The sequence below is a fragment of the Felis catus genome, chromosome A1 (genome assembly GCF_018350175.1).
Source record: "Felis catus isolate Fca126 chromosome A1, F.catus_Fca126_mat1.0, whole genome shotgun sequence".
NCBI lineage: Eukaryota > Metazoa > Chordata > Mammalia > Carnivora > Felidae > Felis > Felis catus.
In genome coordinates, this window is record NC_058368.1 from 108,465,769 (window position 1) to 108,487,627 (window position 21,859).

General features: G+C 35.9%; 1 protein-coding gene across 3 annotated transcripts in view; it reads right to left on the reverse strand.

The window, feature by feature from the left end:
• Nucleotides 1-896: 896 nt before the first annotated feature.
• The window catches only part of FNIP1 (folliculin interacting protein 1), a 146,961-nt gene continuing 125,998 nt past the window's right edge, over nt 897-21,859 (reverse strand). For all 3 annotated transcript variants that reach the window (XM_003980741.6, XM_003980742.6, XM_045058679.1), the window contains 3 exons: nt 10,687-10,884; nt 6,087-6,202; nt 897-3,706 (listed from right to left, as the gene is read on the reverse strand). In XM_003980741.6, the coding sequence (XP_003980790.1) occupies nt 3,628-3,706; nt 6,087-6,202; nt 10,687-10,884 (393 nt within the window). In that variant the 3' untranslated portion in view covers nt 897-3,627. The remainder of the gene's footprint in view (nt 3,707-6,086; nt 6,203-10,686; nt 10,885-21,859) is intronic.

A 21,859-nucleotide genomic window follows, 5' to 3' on the forward strand; every position in this document is an offset into this window, starting at 1 on the left:
CAGGTACCAATTATAAACTTTTAAAATATCTGACGGATGATACCCAAATACTTGATACTTCCTCTCTGCTTTAAAATAGTGCACTTATTTTCTTTGGTCAAATTTAAGAGTCATATATATAAAATGATATGAAAACAGATCTAATCCTATCTCCTGGCATAACTCTGCCAGCCTGAGTAAGAGAAGGTAGCATCTCAACTGCTTACTCAGGGCTTAATCACTACCGCAAAGGAGGCACTCTGGATTGATGGAAGAGATTACTTACCCTATAATGCAGATGAAGAGGACAGACTTGCTCAGAGCCAACACACAAAATCAGTGAACGAATCAGAATTAAAATCCAAACCAACTGGCGAATTTTTTGTTTAATTATAAGGCCAATGGTACTTTGTATTGAATACATGTTCTTAACAGGTTTACATGGATTCTTCTAGGTTTTAAACGATGTTTAGTTTGTTTTCAAAAAGAAGATTTTCTATCTGTCATCATGAGGAACAGGTCAAATGTAACATTATACCAGTATATTTTTTGTGGCTAGGTTTTTATTCACAAGAACATATGTTAAATTCCCCCCCCCCCCCCAAGAGCTGGGTGCCATACAGGGGAGACTGGACAGAATACCTTATAACAGCAGCAGCCAAGAATTATTGACCGTGTGGGGTGTGCCGTGCACTGAGATAAATTTTTGACGTTCACTATTTCACTTGATCCACACAACCATATTAGGAAGCAGATTCTACTATATACCAATAAAGAAATTTAGGATTAAAGGAGGACATAATGAACATGGTCATATATGTAGAAGTGCCAAACTTGTGAAAAGAATCCAAGTGAGGTGACACCTGAGTCTATGATGTTACATACACCTTATTAACACATGAAAGAGACTAACATCATCCATCAAATCGACGTGTATTTATTGCACAAATTTCCCCTAGAACTGGGAGGTTATTATAATACAGGTGTACATTTGAGAAATGTATACAGAACAAGGAACAAGTATGTACATTTTACATATCCCACCATCTAAATAACTTAAGAGAAAGCAGAACAATCTCATAAGACATCCACCAGAAGTAGGCATGGTGTAAAATCTTTTTTTTTAAGTGATCATCCCCAGTGTATGCCAATTGCAACAAAATGAAATCTGTGCTAGTATGTTTATTGCACTTAACATTTTCAAACTCAAAATTAAGACACATTAGTAAAAGCTAAAAATATTTCAAAACAAACCAATTAGTTTATATACAAGGAAAAATTAGTTTTAAATCTATAATGTAAAAGATCCCTTTTTCGTTTCCTGTTGCAACATTAACAGGGTTTTTTTATTCCCTGTTGCATCAAACAGGTTTTTAAAATATGTAACACACAACTGTTTGTACCATAAGAAGTTGAAAAAATTATTTTGAACAGGCCAGAACTCTTTTCACATTCATCATAATGATCACACTTTAAAGAAGTAGCAGCTCATTCCTTGGGCTTTGTGTAAGGAAAAACATGACTATGATGAAGGCAGTAGAAATTACAGAGGGTTAGGAATTATAAAACTCAGGAATCCTATAAGGATTAATGATTCTATTAAGAAACTAAGGTTCTTCCTTCTGAGCAAAGCTTAGTTTTAAAAGGAACGGTAGTAGCATGGGCCATCCATTTACTGAAGACTAGATTTCCTAAATGATAGAGATTTCAAACAGGACTGTGAATCATTTGATGATTAATTAAAAAAAGAAAACAAGCAAAATCAGACATTATCTATCTGCTACATACACATCATTTGAACTACAATAAAAAAAAATAATGTACACTGGCCCCCATATGAATCTGTCTATACTCTGAATTCTGCCAAAGAGACTGACTATAGAATCCCAAACAATAAAAGAGGGAAGAATTTCAGTAATTAATGGAATAAGAAACTCAAGCCAAAGAAAACAGATCTATAAATGCTCCTTGGCAGCAAGTCATCCATGGGAGACTCAGGTATTAACTGGGACCAGGTGACAGGACACAGGGGCAACAATGATTACAGGCACAACAATTTCAGGTTTACACTCCATTAAAATAACCATTTCTTTTCTACTAGAGAGTTCGTGAATACATAAAGAACAAAGCAAAATGTGACCCAACACTATAAATTCAAGGCCAAAGACTAAACAAACCACAGAAATCGTCCTTATTTACTGAAAATTCAAACAGCAAGAATGAATGTATTATACAGTAATTATATTGAGTAAGAGAATAGCAAGTAGGTTTTTTTAAGCTAATCAATTAATTATGATGAAAATAGTCCATGAAAGCAGAAACCAATTTCACTTTCAGCATTAAAAGTATCTTAAATCAGGTAAGTAAAGAATAAACTATAATGTAGTATTCAAGTAAACTGAGGTAGTAGAGCATAATGAAAACTTTATCTACCCATCTTTATATTTACATTACTTACAAGAGTTTGGTTCCATATTAGCCTTTCTTATAAGCAACACTCTACAATATATACAAAAAATATTAACAACTGAAAAGTGAAAATTCTGAAAACAAATTAGATTTTGGAAGGGAGGGGCTATTAGAGAAAAGAGAGTAATTTTAAGAATTAATAAGCTCTATTAGTGTAAACTGATTATTATGAAGCAGTGAAACAAACATTCAGTTCCTATGGGTTCAAGAAGGGCTGATATTGAAAGCAAAGGCCTTGGCTACCTGAGCACTTTTAAAGAAAACAGTATTATTTTTCCCAATGCTTTGGTGCAATTTTTAATCCTAATTTTTATTTATTAAATTAGATGCAAAAATGTAAATACTAACATTTATAAGAATTAGCTTATTCTTACAAACAAAACAAATGGTATAAAGTAGTATTTTTATTTGGGGAACCTACATTACTCAGCCTTAAAAAAAGATTGGCTTTAGTTATGTTTTAGGGTGTGTGAAACAAATAATTCACCAGAAAGCAACATTTCAACACTATTTACAACTGATACTAGTTGAAAATATTTTTTTTTAAAAAGACATGTTTACCAATCAATCTTGTATTTCTACCTCTGCTTCTTTAAAAAATAGATACATATGTACACTTGGATGGATAACATACACACATTTACACTCATTATTCTGGATTATTATAATTAACAGGCTATTTAAAATAGTTTGAGAAATACTCTAAAATTAGCTATTTTGAGTTGAAAAACAAAAGAATAATCAAGTTTTTATAGGTCTCCATACCTTAGAAATAAGGAATTCAAATTAATTAAATGACTATTTCTGAGTCATTTAATTGTGAGATATCCAATGCTATTTATGGGTGTGGCAACACAGGAGTGATCATATGAAATTCCTTGATGATATTCATTTTGTAGAAATTTCTATACTTTGGCTTTTTCAAATGCTTTCCCTAAATATTATTTATGCTGCTTTAGGCTCACTTGGTTAAAAATATACCACCACCCAAAAGTCCAGCCAAAAGAAAAAAGCAATCCAATGATCACACAATATGTACTGCAATGCAGGATACCCAGGCATTTGACTCATTCAGATGGAAGTCTAACAGGGAGAAAAAAAGCCATAAATGCATGTTGCATCTGCTTCTTTAGTTTCTATTTAACTTTCTACCAAAGTTAATTTCTAATGACCTTTGTGTTAAAGGAGTATCTGAGCAACATATGGAGAGTGAGTGCTTGCTACAGCAGCCAGAAGAGGAAGATCACTGGATTCAATCCTGAAATAAAGAAAACAAAAATTTCAGGTTAGGCATTCTGTACCCAGGACATGTGTCCTACAGGCAGTAAGTGCTACGGGTAAAGTCACACTATATCTCAGATGTCAAGAACGTAGGGCACTCTGGCCAAAAGGAAAAGGATAAGAAGAGAGTTGAAGATAACACAAGCTGGAAATTTTTCAGTAAGTAAAAACCAGAGCCAAAGATTTTTTTAAAAAGAAAGTCTCTGAAACCCAACAGCAACAAGATCATGCATGTAGGAAAGCATATCACTGCTAATGGACCATGTATCAGGGCAAGGGACAGTATGTAAGAAATACAATAAATAATAGAAAAATTGTGTGCACCCATACTGTTTTGGATACAAATGTTTTCTTATTTAAAAAAAAAGGGTTTTTTTTTTTTTTTAATGTTTATTTATTATTGAGAGACAGAGAGAGACAGAGCATGAGCATGGGAGGGGTAGAAAGAGGGGGAGACACAGAATCAGAAGCAGGCTCTGGGCTCCGAGCTGTCAGCACAGGGCCCGATGTGGGGCTCGAACCCACAAACCATGAGATCATGACCTGAGCCAAAGTCAGATGCTTAACCGACCGAGTCACCCAGGCGCCCCTGGATACAAATGTTTTTATAAAAAGAAGTACTGGGAAGAAGTAATGGATGCTTCTTAAAAATTCATCCTACCACAAATAATTTATAGGGGGAAAAAAAGGCCAATAAAGACAGAAAAAGTTATGCAGATTCATTCACAGTTAGAGAATAAATCTGAGTAAAATCCTATTACATTTTTTCAGCTAGTAGCTTAACAAAGATGAAAAAATTTGCTAATAGGCAGCAGTAGGAAGAGGTAGCTTCCTGCTGTCTGTGAGAATCTATTCTGATATTTTTTGGATAACCTTTAGTACTACCTATCGCAATAACTAACAATATCTATCAAAAATTTAATACACATGTCCTTTAACCAAAAATTCTACTTCTAAGAATTTATCCTACAAACTTCAAAGATGTATATTCATTTCAGCACTAATTTGTAACAGCAAAAAACCTGAAAATAATTTAAACTCTATCAAATAATGAAATGCTATACAACCATTAAAAATAAATTAGTATGTGCTTGTATGAACATTCAACTCCAAGGCAAATTGCAGGATGATATGTAGAATACAAACTAATTTATATTTTTTATCCTCTACATTTAAAAATTCTGTAAGAAGAGACAATCCATCAACTATGTGGGTGAGGGTTAGAAGTTGAGGAAAAGACACTGATGAATTAATTTTAATTTTATGTCAAAATGCACTGTAAAATCTGGTTATATGCATAATAAATTAAAAGCTAGTTTAAATTAAAAAAAAAAGACATGACACACATAGAATCATCTATGTCCAGTCTAGATGATGAGGATTAACACTGATCAAAGAATTTAATTTGGTTTCTGATGCACAGTTGCTACTTAATGTTGACTTTCCCTCCCTTCTAAAAAGCTTAATTTTAAAAATTTCTACCTTGTTTTAATTTATTCAACAGGATTTTGAGAAATAATTGACATTCTCACACACACACACACACACACACACACAAATACACACACAAAAAGTAGCCACAGAACACAGGCAAAGTGACTACAGAATATAAGGAAAAGGGCTATACAATGCCTCCCACCAACTTCCTGTTCCTCCTTCAGTTGGCATTTTAGAAAAGTGTCTTTTCCCCAGGAGTAACTGCAAAGTAAACAGATAGAATATAAAGATAATAGGGAATGAATAGTAATATGTAGATAATGTTCTACCACCCACAGAATGGTGTTACTTCAATCAGCTCATGTGGATGGCAGGTCATATGCTGGGAATGATGAGTTTTAACACATAAATGAGTAAAAATGAATACTTACTTTCACTAAGATGAAAATTCAGATTTTAGTTCATTTTTATCTGACCATATTCTCAACTTACTGTAATAGTACAAGTGGAGGCCAGGGATGTGCTTTTATATGGTATAGAGCGACCCAACTGGTAACTGTTCAGCTTCTAACAGGAAAATAACTTAAAATGAAAAAAGGCAATTCTGAGGAACGAACATTCCTTTTCTAAAGAAAGTGTAATGAGGGGGGGCCTGCGTGGCTCAGTTGGTTGAGCTTCTGACTTCAGCTCAGGTCATGATCTCACAGTTCCTGAGTTTGAGCCCCACGTCGGGCTATGTGCTGACAGCTCAGAGCCGGGAGCGTGCTTCAGATTCTGTGTCTCCCTCTCTCTCTAACCACCCCTACTTGTGCTCTGTCTCTGTCTTTCAAAAATGAATAAACATAAAAAAAAAAAAATTAAAAAAAAAAAAAGGAAAGTGTAATGAGAAAACAAAGCCAGAAAAGAAACCATAAACATACCCTAGAACCACTCCTAGTTCCTTGACATGGACACGCATCTGTCCTCTCAGGTATTCAGACAGCATTTTGCTCTTGAAGTATAACTCCTGTAATCGGTCTTCGAGATGCATTACACACTGCAGTGAAGGTAGAAATTCCAAAGCATCACATTTGTGACAATTCTGTTTAGTTATTTGTATATAAATTAAAATTTTGAGCACATTTTTAAAGCACATAATTTTAGCTAAAGGAGTGTAAATTTTTTTCTTGCTCATATCAAACATTTAGATCCTACAGAGATTTTTTAATTGTTTATTTATTTATTTTGAGAGAGATAAAGAGAGTGGGAGCAAGGGAGGTTCGGAGAGAGGGAGGGAGAGAGAATCCCAAGCAAGCTCTGCACTATCAGCGCAGAGCCCAATGTGGGGCTCAATATCATGAATCCATGAGATCATGACCTGAGCCAAAATCAAGAGTCAAATGCTTAACTGACTGAGCCATCCAGGAACCCTGTGTTGTTGTTGTTTTTTAATGCAGTAAATTATACACAATATAAAATTTTCCTTTTTAACCATTTTTAAGTGTACAACTGAGAAGCATTAAGTACATTCAAAAAGATGTGAAACTATCACTACACATTTCCATAGCTTTAAAAAACACTTTTATTCCAGATTTGATAAATATAATACTCATGATACATTTCAAATATATTTACATAGGACAGGGTGCATTCTACTCTGGAGAGTTAAAGAAAAAAGTCTACAACAGCTCACAGAGAATGCTCAGTAGTCCTTACTAGAAAAGAGAGGTTTCTAGGCTAGAACATTAAAAACTAAAACACATACACTCCATTTATCAACTAACTTGCTCAATTAAATACAATAGGCAATTTTTCATGTGAATTAATGCTATACATGTATGAGGACAAAACATGAGTTTCAGGTGTTAAAACACTAAATTCTCAGGATGCCTGGGTGGCTCAGTAGGTTCAGCAGCAGATTATCGATTTCAGCTCAGGTCACGATCTCGGTTTGCGAGATCAAGACCTGTGTCCAGCTCTGCCCTGATAGCTCAGAGCCTGCATGGAATTCTCTCTCTCTCTCTCTCTCTCTCTCTCTCTCTCTCTCTCTCTCTCTCTCTCTCTCTCTCTCTCTGCCCCTCTCCTGCTGTGCACCCTCTGGCGTGTGCGCGCTCTCTCAAAATAAATAAATATTTAAAACAAAAACAAACAAAACCCACTAAATTCTTGCAGACCATTCCTTTCCAATGAAAATCAACTATTAAAACTGCTAACAGGTGTGACTGGCTGGCTGGCTCAGTCTGTAGACCATGTGGCTCTTGATCTCAGGATTGTGAGCTTGAGTCTCACACTGGGCATGGAGCTTACTCAAAAAAACAAAACAAAACTGCTAATAACAACCCATTTTCTTCTTGGAAATCAAAACAGAAATTATACGTACACACACACACACACACACACACCTATAAGCTTTACATATAATTTACATATATCTGGGAATTTACTATATTAACCATTTTTAAGTATACAATTCTGTGGCATTAAGTACAGTCACAAAGTTGTGCAACCATCATCACAATCCATTTCAAGAACTTTTTTTCATTATCCCAAACAGAAACTCTGCACCCATTACATAATAACTCCTCATTCCCTCCTTCCCCCAAGCCCTTGGTAATCTCTATCTACTTTCTATCTCTATGAATTTGCCTATTCTAGATACCTCACTTAGCTAGAATCATATAATATCTGTCCTTTTCGCTAATTCTACATAGCATAATGTGTGCAAGGTTCATCCATGCTGTAGCAAAAGGTATTAGAATTACATTACTTTTTATGACTCAAATATCCCATTCTATGTATTATACCACATTTTGTTTATCCATTCATTTGTTGATAGACATGAGTTATTTCCAACTTTTGGCCATTGGAAATCATGCTGCCATGAACATGACAGTAGAATTATTTGAGTCCCTGCTTTCAAATGTTTTGAGTATCAACCCAGAAGTAGAATTGCTGAATCATGGGACAATACAACGTTAAACTCTTTAGGGAACTGCCAAAGTGTTTTGCACAGCAGCTGCACCATTTTACACTCCCACCAGCATTGCGCAAGGGTTCCCATTTCTCCACATTTTGGCTAATCCATGTTATTTTTGTTTTTGCTCGGAGCCATACTTATGGGTGTGAAGGAGTATCTCACTGTGGTTTTGATTTACATTTTCCTAATGACTAATGATGTTGAAGATCTTTTCATATGCTCAATGACTGTTTGTACATCTTTAGAGAAATGTCTATTTGCCAACTTTCAAATTGAGTTTTTCTTTGTTGTTGTTGAATTGTGGGAGTTCTCTATATATTCTGGACACCAATCTCTTGGAAGATACATGATTTACAAATATTTTCCCCTACCCTGCACATTGTCTTTTCACTTGTTGATAATGTCCTTTGATATACAAAAATTTGAATTTGCTGAAGTCCCATGTATCTACTTTTTACTTTTCTTGCCTGTGCTTCTAAAATTTTTTTTAATGTCCATTTATTTTTGAGAGTGAGATAGAGAGAGAGAGAGAGAGAGAGAGAGAAAGGCAAGCAGGGGAAGGGCAGAGAGAGAGGGAGACACAGAATCCAAAGCAGACTCCAGGCTCTGAGTTGTCAGCACAGAGCCTGGACATGGGACTCGAACTCACAAGCTGTGAAATCATGACCTGCCCCAAGTTGAACACTTAACCAACTGAGCCACCCAGGCATCTCTGTGCTTTTGGTTTTAAATCCAAGTAATCAGTGCCAAATCAAATGTCATAAAGATTATCCCCCAAGGTTTTCTTCAAACAGTTTTATACACAGTTTAAGCACTTAAGTTTAGGTTTAAGTTTAGGTTTAAGTCACATTCAAGTTTGAGTTCATTTTTGTACACGGCATAAAGGGCTCAATTTCATGCTTTTGCCATGTGGATATCCAGTTTTCTCAACACGATTTATTGCAAAAGCTCCTTTCCTCTTTGAATGGTCGTGACTCCTTTGTCCAAAACCAACTGACCATGTAAGGAAAGGTTTATTTGGGGGCTATCATATTCTATTGCTTTATGTGTCTGTCGCAAAGCCATATCAAACTGTTTGGAAGATTGTCACTTTGTACTAAGTTTTGAAATCGGGAGGTGTGAGTCCTCCATCTTTTTCTTTTTTTAGGATTATTTTGGCTCTTTAAGTCCTTTGAGAGACCATACAAATTTTAGGATACTTGATCTATTTCCTCAAAAAAAAAAAAAAAAAGGAAGTCATTGGGATTTTTTGTAAGGATTGTACTGAGTAAGTAGATTACTTTGGGTAGTACAGTCATCTTAATAATACTAAGACTTCCAATTTATGAACACTAGATGTCTTCCTCTTTATGTATGTCTTTTATTTCTTTCAGCAATGTTTTCTAGTTTTCAGTATACAAGCCATTTGGGTCTGGTCAAATTTATTACTAAGTAATTTATTCTTTTGATGCTATTTTAAGTGCTTTCTTAACTTCCATTTTAGATTGTTCATTGCTAGTATATGGAAGTACAACTATCTTTGCTGATTTTGTACCTTGCAGATTTGCTGAATTCATTTATTAGCTCTATGTGTTCTTTTGTGGAATCTTTAAGTTTTCTACATTTAAGATTATGTCATCTGCAGAGATAATTTCACCTTTTCCTTTCCAATTAGGATACTTTTTGTTTCTTCTTCTTGCTTAACTGCTCTGCCTAGCAATTTCCAGTACTATGCACAATAGAAGTGGTGAAAGTGGGCATCCATGCCTTGTCCTTGATCTAAGGGGTAAAACTTTCAGTCTTTCACCACTGAGAATAATGTTAGCTGTAGATTTGTTATATGTGGGCTTTATAATGTTGATCTACAGAGGTTTTTAACTAAACTGTATTAGATTTCTCCTAAAAAGAAAAAAAAAAAGAACTTTGGAAATTGGAAATGGTGTCCTCAGTAAGAGGTTATTCAGTATTAGAAGAGGGGTCATTCAAAGTCCTGACACAACAATGAGGCTGTAGAATGCAATGGCATTCTGCACAAAGATGGGGCAGGGGCGCAGGCATTGCATATCCATACCTTACATGACACAAGTCAGGCACTAAATTCTGGCTGCTGCAACCATACAATATACAGAAATGTTCACATCTCTTTCTGAGTTTGGGCTGCCATTACAAAATAGCACAGATTCAATGATTTAAACAACATTTCTGGATGCTGGAAGTCCAAAGATCAGGGTGCCAGCAGGGTCCAGTTCTGATGAGAACTCTCTTCCAGGCAGACAGAGCACTGCCTGTAGCTGCATCCTCACAATCTCTTTTGCTTTTCTTAGAAAGCCACTAATGCCATCATGAGGTCCCCACCCTCATCACCTAATCTAACCCTAATTACCTCCCAAAGGCCCATCTCCGAATAGAATCCTATCAGGTGTTTGGGCTTCAACACAAGGATTTTAGGGAAATACAAACATTCACACCATAACATCTTTCTTCCAGGCAACAGTGATGAAGCTAACAACAGTATTCAATGTAGGCATATACTAAAGTTTAGTCATCTATCACAGTGCTAAATAATTCAAGCCTTACATACTTACAAAATTTGGAGACAAGTTATGCTTATAAAGCTGAAGAGTGGAATGAAGCAGGTTGGAAACAAGACTGGAAACCAATACTTCCTTTCCCAATTTATTATCTGTCATTCGTCTCTGGCTACTGGCCACTTGAACAGTCCATTTATCCATATCTGCTATAATACAGACAGCTTCTGCTATTGGTTCATCCAACACTGGATGCTGAAAAGAAGAATTCATTTTAAGATAAGCAAATGAAGTGTTCAAATAAATGTTAATGAAAATAAGGCAAGGAAGAGATACTAAACAAAAACAGAAAGAAGAATATTAAATTCTGACACCTACTGCCAAAGAATCCTTGACCATGGTAAATGGAATATTTAATTAACTCAGTAACAAATACCCTGAGATATCTTACAGAAATCGTTATTGGAAAAAAAATTTTTTCTTCAAATCATCATTGGTAGAAATTCATTATCAGAAATCTATTCTTTTTTTTTTTTTAATTTTCATTTGAATTGTAGTTAATATACAGTATAATATTAGCTTCAGGTGTAAAATACAGTGAGTGATTCAACACTTCATTAACATCACCTGGTGCTCATCACCAGTGCCCTCCTTAATTCCCATCATCTGTTTCACCCATCTCTCCACCTACCTCCATTCTGGTAAGCATCAGTTGGTTGAACTTCGTATTCTTTAAATTTTTTAAAAAATAGTTATTCATTTTTGAGAGAGAGAGAGAGAGAGAGAGAGAGAGAGAGAGAGAGAGAGAGAGAGAATGCACGTGCACATGAGTGGGAAAGGGGCAGAAAGAGAGGGGAACACAGAACTCGAAGCAGGCTCCAGGCTCCACTGTCAGGACAGAGCCCAACACGGGGCTCGAACTCACAAACAGCGAGATCATAACCTGAGCTGAAGTTGGACACTTAACCACTGAGCCAACCACTAAGCCACCCAGTCGCCCCCTGAACTTTGTATTCTTTAATCCAGAAGTTAACTGTCACCAGTCTTTTGATCATTCAATAATTTTACTGAGTGCTAACTACTGTCAGGCAATTGAAAGAAAATATTTTTTACCTTGAAAGAGCTAAACATTTACAAAGTATGTCCAAAAGGAATTCTAATGAACAAGTTAATGGTAAGGTTCTGTGCTAACTATCCCACCTTGTCAGACATTGATTTACTTGAGCACCTCAGGGGCTATCACTTGATTACATGAAATACCTTGCTGCCTATGTTCCCTGGTTTTTCTATTTTACTACAATATACATCCACATTATGAATATAGCAAATTAAAAAGGAAACAAATCACCAAGCACTAACATGGCTCTCCAAGACACAAGGTTAAGTAGGAAAAAAAAGTCAATAAACGCCCCGACACATGCACGCACATACACCCCATATACATATTATATCCCAGTTGTTTTTTAAAAATTCGTATCTATATCTAAATTAAAATGTGTAAAGAAAAGAATGAAAATACTCAAATCAAACTCTATTATGAAGATCTTTGTGAAGAAGTGTGGATGGAATATTAAGAGTATAAAGAAGGATTTCTTTTTGATTTTGTGTATCTTCATATTGTTTGAATTTCTATCAGAAGCATTTATTTACCTAAGTGACACTCTTATAATTAGAAAGTTTAAGGTAAAATGAAAAATATTTTTAACTAACATATACTATTAAAAGGACCACAGGCACATGGCTATGCCCTTGGCTTCTCATGGTTTATACACAAAGACCAAAAATGACAATCAAGTACATAGCACCACTATTAAAAAGAAATAATGGTCCTAAAGGAAAACAGAAAGAAAAAAGAAATGATGCTCCTACAAGTGCTCAATATTTCAACATCTTTCTACATTTGAAAAGCTAAGGATTTATTTACTGCTGGCCATATGGAATAGCAGGAATAAAACTGAGATTAAAAATTGTCATTTGAAATACTTTAACCCAATGGCTTTTTTCCTTTCAAACTTGTACTGTTACCACATTTTATAGCAAAGAATGTAGGTTTGCTCCTTAGTAAACCCAGGTTTGGCACACGGAAAGGATATCCCTTTGCCTTTGTTAAAGAACAACCACTCTGAATAAAGCCTTTGGCTTGACACTAAGTAAAAAAAGACAATGGAGCTCACAGTCCTGTGTGAGAGATAAAAATAAATACAACTGGCTGTAAAAAGACCTACGTGTAACAGAGAAAACAGGCATCAAGTTGGGGGTAGCAGGAGGGCAATAATGGGTTCTGTGTGATTAGGAGTTTTACAATAGAAGGAACATAACTTTTTTTTTTTTCAACGTTTTTATTTATTTTTGGGACAGAGAGAGACAGAGCATGAACAGGGGAGGGGCAGAGAGAGAGGGAGACACAGAATCGGAAACAGGCTCCAGGCTCTGAGCCATCAGCCCAGAGCCCGACGCGGGGCTTGAACTCACAGACCGCGAGATCGTGACCTGGCTGAAGTCGGACGCTTAACCGACTGCGCCACCCAGGCGCCCCGGAACATAACTTTTAAGTATGTATTGGACTACTGGTAAACAATCAGAGGGGAATATGGATAATTCTGTAAAAGACAATATCATGAGAAGATTCAAAAGAAAGAAGTAGATACATGTGACTAAATTAGTGAAAAATGATACTGAGAAGTGGGGAAGAAGAAAATAGCAAAGAAAAAGCCTGGAAAGTTACACTGTGCAAACTTTCCATGAAGCTCTTAAGTTTGTATTTGTTTTTATGAAATAATACTCAAATATTTCTTAATCAACTTTTACCAAGAATATAACATTTTTCAATTAACCAACTTAATTACTGAAATAAAATTCTGGAAATGGCACATACATCTAAAGATGTAAGCCATACCATACATTTTTAAGAAACAAGATAACAGAGGTGCCTGGGTGGCTCAGTTGGTTAAGTGTCCAACTCTTCATTTTGGCTCAGGTTATGATCTCATGGTTTCTGAGATCCAGCCCTGCATCGGGCTTTGCACTGACAACAGGGAGCCTGCTTGGGATTCTCTCTTTCTCTTTCTGCCTCTCTCCCACTCACTCTCTCTCTCAAAATAAACTTAAAAAAAAAAAAGATATAAACGTATATTTTAATGTAAGTATCTCTATGGTTATAAAAGAAAAATAAGGCAGGAGGTATGATCAAAAAACCAAAGTGGAGGGGCGCCTGGGTGGCTCAGTCAGTTAAGCGTCTGACTTTGGCTCAGGTCATGATCTCATGGTCTGTGAGTTCGAGCCCTGCGTCGGGCTCTGTGCTGATAGCTCAGAGCCTGGAGCCTGTTTCAGATTCTGTCTCCTTCTCTCTGCCCCTCCCCCACTCTCACTCTGTCTCTGTCTCAAAAATAAATAAACATTAAAAAAAATTAAAAAAAAAACAACTGAAATAACAAACTGTTAAAGGCAGATACTACTTTCAAGAGCAGTGGGCATCTTCAGGAGATTAAAATTATGAAGGGGATACATCCATTATTGTCACAAGGAAATGCCTAAACAGATAATGGGGGAACTACTATAAAATATACCTTGTTTAAAAGGTTATAAACCTTAGAAATTAACCTTACCGCTCTTCAATCAAAAGGCATGTGGCTAAGATTTTTCATTTTTGTTTGTTTTTCCCTCAAATTTTTATTCAAATTCCAGTTAGTTAACATACAGTGTAATATTAGTTTCAGGTATGAAATTTAATGACTCATCATTTCCATGCAACACCCAGTGCTCGTGGCAACAAGTGCCCTCCTTAATCCCCATCACCTATTTCATCCATCCTCCCCTCCCACCTCCACTCTAGTTTGCTCTCCATAGTTAAGAGTCTGTTTCTTGGTTTGCCTCTCCATATATTTGTTGTTTTTAAATGTATCTAACCCAAATCTATAAAAGCTATTTTTTTGGTAAGGAAAAGGAAAATGGTCCCAGGTTGGTAGTCTCCCAAGTGAGAAGGGTCTAAATTCCAAGCTTATGATCAGAAATAATTCAAATCAAACTTGCTTTAGAAGTTGTTAAAAAAAAACACAAAGTTGAAGGCAGTGACAGTCATTCATTTTGACTGCTTGTTTTCATTTAATGCACTGTCATATGCAATGTTCTAATCTGATAAAATTTCAATTTAAACAATCCTAGTCTTTCTCTTCATCATCAACTTCTAGAAAAGAGAGACTATATAGCAAATGGGAGAATATTCTCAGGGCAGACCTTGTAGTGGCCTCTTCCACAACCTTAATTAAGCTTGTATCCTGCTTCAGATACTTCCTAGTCATAAAATGGAAAGTAGTTTATGTGAGAAACAGTAAATATAAAGACTTCTTTTTCTTTAATTTGTTTTTGAGAGAAAGAGAAAGCATAAGTGGAGGAGGGGCAGAGAGAAAGGGAGAATCCCAAGCAGGCTCCGCACTGTCAGCACAGAATCCAACACGGGGCTTAAACCCACAAACCATGAGACCATGATCTGAGTCAAAGTTGGATGCTTAACCAACTGAGCCACCCAGGCGCCCCATGAAGCCTTATTTTTCTTAAACCTTCTTTTCTGAGTTTCGTGACTTCTACAGCACACATTCATCCTCAATCTTGCCAGCCTTTTTTTCTCTCCCAGCCATTTCCAGAATGTCAACACATAAACCCCCAAATCTCTTCTCTAGCAGATACTCCTACATCTCCACCCCTTTACAAAACCTCATTATTCAGTCGCCTACTAGCTATTCAAACATGGCCTTGTAAATTGCACTTTTAAACTAAAAATGTACCAACTTAACTTCAGTGTACTGTCCTCAAAACTAGCCACTTTCTTCAATTACTTTTCAAAATAAAAATGAGACCCACAATGCTGCGGAGCAAACAGGTCTTAGAGACACTGCAAATTGCTGTTTAAACTGGCATTGCCTTTTGGGGTGCCTGGGTGGCTCAGTCGGTTAACCATCGACTTCGGCTCAGGTCATGATCTCGCGGTCCATGAGTTCGAGCCCCGTGTCAGGCTCTGTGCTGACAGCTCAGAGCCTGGAGCTTGCTTCGGATTCTGTGTCTCCCTCTCTCTCTGCCCCTCCCATGCTCATGATCTGTCTCTCTCTGTCTCTAAATAATAAATAGATGTTAAAAAAATAAACAAACAAACAAACTAGCATTGCCTTTTGGAGAAGAAACTAACCAACATACATCAAGAACACGAAAATAATCCTAATCTTAAAAGCTGGCCAATAACCCTATTTCTGAGAATCTAGCCTAAAAGAAATAATCTTAAAGTCTTTTAAAACACAGAGACAGTATTAATGTTATTTATAACAGTAAAAGGAATAAAACCTTTTAAAAGTTGAGCAATAGAGAATAGAGAACCCAGAAATAAACTCATGCATAATGTTCAATTAATTTATGATAAAGGAGACAAGACTACACAATGCAGACAGGATACTCTTCAAGAAATGGTGCTGAGGAAACTAGATAGTCACATGCAAAGGAATGAAACCAGATCCCTATCATACACCATACACAAGATTCAAACCAGATTATAGCCTTGAACAAAGAACCCAAAAGCATAAAAATCCTAGAAGAACATGAGGAGTAAGCTCTTTGACACTGGTCTTGGCAATGATTTTTTGGACTTGACACCAAAAAGCCAAGGCAATAAAAGCAAACTAAACTAAAAGGTTGCTGCACAGCAAATGAAACCAGAAGCAAAATGAAAAAGCAGCATATGTATGGAATGGGAGAAAATATCTGCAAACTATGTTATCAGATAAGAAGTTAAAATCTAAAATATATAAAGAATCATATAACTCAATAGCAAAGGAAAAAAAAATCCCTAACAATCATGGGCAGAGAAACTGAAATGACATTTTTCCAAAGAAGACATACAAATGACCAACAGATACATAAGAAGGTGCTCAACATCTCTAATTGTTAAGGAAACACAAATCTAAACCACAATGAGATATCACCTCAAACCTGTCAAACAAGTGTTGGCAAGGGTGTGAAGAAAAGAGAACACTTGTGCATTGTTGGCAGGAATGTATATTGGTACAGTCACTATGGCAAACAGCATGGAGGCTCCTCAAAAAGTCAAAAACAGGACTACCATATCATCCAGCAATACCACTTCTGGGTATGCATATATTCAAAAGACATAAGCAGGCTATCAAAGAAATATCTGCACTCTCATGTTCACTGCACCATTATTCACAATAGCCAAGACAGGGAAACAACCTAGTTTCCATCAACAGATGAATGGATAAAGAAGATGTGGGGGGCACCTGGGTGGCTCAATGGGCTTAGGGTACATCTTTTGATTTTGGCTCACGGTTTTGTGGATTCAAGCCCCATGTTAGCCTCCACGTTGACAGCAGAGAGCCTACTTGGGATTCTCCCTCTCCCTCTCCCTCTGCCCCTCCTGCTTGGGATTCTCCTTTTCTCTCTGCCCCTCCTCTGCTCATGCTCTCTCTCAAAATAAATAAACTTAAAAAAAAAATTTTTTTTAAATATGTGATACACACACACACACACACACACACAGAATACTATTCAGCCATTTGCAACAATATGAATGGACCTTGAGGGCATCATGCTAAGTGAACTAAGTCAGTTGGATGTTAACTAAACATATTATTGCGGTAGTCATTTTGCAATATATACATATATCCAATCATTATGTTGTACCCCTTAAACTAATACGTTGTGAATCATATTTTGAAATAAAAGTGGAAAAAAGAAAGTTGAGCAATAGGAGAATGGTTAGAAAAACTAACCATATAGCAAAACAATGGAATAACCAACAAACATTAAAAACAGTATTTACAAAATATGTTAATAATATGGGGATATTCTCTTACATCAACTGTTAACTAACAAAACAGAATTCAAAACATTAAATACAGGGGCGCCTGGGTGGCTCAGTCAGTTAAGTGTCCGACTTCAGATCAGGTCATGATCTGACAGTTCGTGAGTTCTAGCCCCACGTCAGGATCTGTGCTCACAGTCTCAGAGCGTGAAGTCTATTCAGATTCTGGATTCTGTATTTCCCTCTCTCTCTGCCCCTCCCCCACTTGCACTCTGTCTACATCTTTCTCAAAAATAAACAAACATTAAAAAGAAATTATACATACTGTATATATATATATATATATACACACACAAGGTACATATGCATTTTATATACATGTATAATATATATAAATATGTATTTATACATAAAAATGTAAATTTTAGTGATTTACTATATTGCAGAAAAATTATGGCAAATCTAGATAAAAAATAAAGTTTGTGGGGGGGAATGATCAAAACCATATATACATATATATACTATATATAAAAAATATGTATATGTATATATAAAAGTCCCCAATTAGGTACATATATAAAATGTATATATATATACACACACATACCAATACACACATAGAATAACAACAATGACAAGAAGCTGTAAGATACAAAGAACCTAATATATACAACACACCACACAGTATAACTCTGGTATATAAACATTAGTATTGCTTTCATTATAGCCAAGGAAATCTAGGTTCCATAAGATTAAATATCTTGTCTTAGGATTCACAGATAGGAAGTGGCAAAGTTTGGGTTTTATCAGATGCCACATACTACATAATGACTGGAAGAGGTTTTTATATTAAGAATGTCTGCCACTTCATGGTAGAGCTGGGAAAACTTGTTTTCAGCTTCCTACATATTTCAGTATTTTATATATAGTAAATATACATTGATTTGGTAATGAGAAAAATGCCTCTTTTCTTAGAAAGTGAGGAGAAAAAGAAAAGACACTCCACGATATAGTTCAGAAGAATAAGACTGTATTGTTTTTTAAGTACTATCCTCATGATTTATGTATTAAAAACTCCTACATGGTTTTCCATATAGGTGCATGAGAAATCATTCTCATGTTAAATGTAATGTTGATAAATTATAAGCACACAGTAATTAAAACCATCAAATATAAACCTTAAACATGAATACAGAAAAATGAATGACAGAAGATTCAATCTCTTAATTCTGAGATTAAGTTTAGTATTTTAGTTTTCACTTCCTCATTAAATTTTCTGTAATCTGGGGCACCTGGATGGCTCAGTTCGTTAAGCATCCGACTCTTGATTTCAGCTCTCAGGTCATAGTCTCTGGGTTTGTGGGACTGAGCCCCATGTCAGGCTCTGCAATGACAGCTCAGGGACTCTCTCTCTCTGCCCCTCCCCCTCTTGCACATGCTCTCTCTCTCTCTCAAAATAAATAAACTTAAAAAACTTTTACTGTAATCTGCTTTGATAATAAAATATCTTCTATAGCTAAATGAAAATATAAGAAGAAAAGACTATAAACTATAACTAAATGAAAATATAAGGAGAGGGCAGAAGACAGAAAGCTTACTTTTTACACCACAGTGGAATGACTCCAAGAGCAACAGAAGTACGACCGCTAATAATAAGTCTTGCAAGCTTTGTTTTTGTAATGCCAATTTGCTGTTTTATTTGCATTAACTTCGTACATCTGTTCTAGAGATGGTATGTTTCAGGGATGGTGTTTTGTCTGTGTGTGTGTGTGTGTGTGTGTGTGTGTGTGTGTGTGTGTATTCTTTTTTAAAGTTTATTCATTTTGAGAAAGAGAGAGAGCACACATGTGCAGAGTAAAGGGCACAGAGAGAGAGAGGGAGAGAGAGAATCCTAAACAGGCTCTGCACTGTCAGCACAGAACCTGACACAGGGCTTGAACTCATAAACCATGAGACCATGACCTGAACAGAAATCAAGAGTTGGAGGCTTAACTAACTGAGCCACCCAGGTGACCCAGTGTTTTGTATATATTAAGCACAGAAGCTTAAAAGCATTACTAAAGGCAGATCAGGACTGACTTCTAGCTCTGCCATTCCCTATCTAATGTAACTCTCTGTGCTATGTCTGAAATATACGAATGATAAAAATAAGTATCATAAAATTATTACCATAAAATTAGGTGAGGTATTACATTTAAGTCCCTCGCACATATTAAGGCTACAATAAAAACTGCTTATTACTATTAATATTCCTTCTCTTCCTAAGGTAAAACCCTTAAAACAGAAATGTTTTGTTTTCAATAGGAGACAGTCACCCCTTCCAAAGCGAGGCTTCCAGAGACAGTATCAAAGTACACAGTGTGTGCTAATGGGTACAGATGAAGGGAAAAAAGAGACTGAATAACTAAGATAAGACATAAAGACAAGAGGACACAGTGCATTAGAAGGATCCACATTGGATTTCCTAACCAAGTATTTCAACAAATGTTTACTACATACTACATCAGCAGCAGGACAGAAGTGAAACAAAAAAACCCAAAAACCAGAAATGGAGGCTGTACTCTGAAGGACAAACACCACTAACTGATATAAATTGTTTCCTGTAAAGCATTCAATTACTTTTTATTATCTTTCTCAGGCATGTATTTTTTTATGTATTATACTACACTTATTCATATACTTCCCTAACTTGAGAGTGAGTAAATAACTTGAGATCAGAAGCTATTTCTTTTTCATCTATATATCCCATGGACTATTCGCACCATGTTCAGAACATAGTATGTCAATAAACATTTATCTGATTGGTGTTAAAGGTTTGAGCAAGATGGCTTTTAAATATAAAGAACATGAGTTTTGGGGTGCCTGGGTGGCTCGGTTCGTTGGGTGTCTGACTCTTGATTTCGGCTCAGGTCATGATCTCACAATTTGTGGGAGCAAGCCCCATGTCGGGCTCTGAGCTAACAGTGCAGAGCCTGCTTGGGATTCTCTCTCTCCTCTGTCCCTCCCTCGCTTACACACACACACACACACACACACACACACACACACACTCTCTCTCTCTCTCTCTCTCTCTCTCTCTCTCTTTCTCTCAAAATAAATTAATTAAAAAAAACAAGTCTTGATAAGTTTTCTTTCAAACTTTGTTTTTATCTAGATTTTTCATATTTCCCTACTATATAATAAAACACCAAAGTTTACAACTTTAGATAATTTACTACCAACACAACAGGTTTAAACCTTTCTGGCTAAAATTAAGGGACTGCTTGCTCACTGAGCCATATTTTCTCACTCATGATTTCCCCGTTGACTTTCTCTATTCCTTGTTGCTGTTGTTCTCACAGGGGAAAGGGGGAAGGTTTTGTTAAAAAAATTTATTAGAGTGATACATGGGATTAAAGAAAGAAACAGAAAATTCAACAAAGGTGGAGACTTCAATACTCCATGCTCACTAAACAATGGAACAACTAGACAAAATCAGCAAGGACGTAGAAACCTAAATAAGCCATCAACCAACTTGACTGGACATCTATAGTACACTGTGCCCAACAACAGCTGACTGTTTTTTTCAACTACACATGGAACAAGATACACCACATGCGGGGCCATAAAACAAGACTCAATAAATTTAAAAGGACTAAACTCATACAACGTTTGTTCTCTGACCACAATGGAACTAATTTAGGAATCAAGAAAAGGAAATTTAAGAATTCTACAAATATATGGGGATTAAAAACATACTTCTACATAACCCCTGGGTCAAAGAAATGGGAAGACAAATTTGAAAATATTTTGAAGTGAATGAAAACAAAAACAACATGTCAAAATCTATGAACTTTGGGTAAAGTAGTGTTCAGAGGACAATTTAGAGCTAAATGCATACATTTGAAAAGAAAGAATGCTTCAAATTAATAACCTAAGCTTCCACCTTAACAAAAAAGAGCAAACTAAATTCACAGCAAGCAGAGGGAAGCAATAATAAAGATTAGGATAGGAAACAATGAAACAAAAGACAGAAAAAGAGAGAAAACTCAGTGAAAACAAAAGTTGAACAAAATTAACACACAAGGATAAGGAATCAGCAAACTTTTTCTATAAAGGACAAGACAAAATATTTTAGGCTTTAAAGACTATAAGGTCTCTGTTTCAAGGACTCAACTCTGCTGGTGAAGTAAGAAAACAGTCACAGAATATATAAATGTGTGTGGTCATGTTCCAATGTAACAAGCCTATTGTCCCATGGGCCACAGCCTATTCATCTTTGATACATAAGGGCCCAAAATAACTATTAGGAAGTCAAGCCATGAATGAACTCTTCTTTGGAATATTCCACTTTTAGGAGGGGAAAAAAAAAGGAAAAACACAGATTGTAAGAATCAGGAATGAAAGAAGGGAGATATGAACCATCTTATCCCAACTAATAAATCAGAT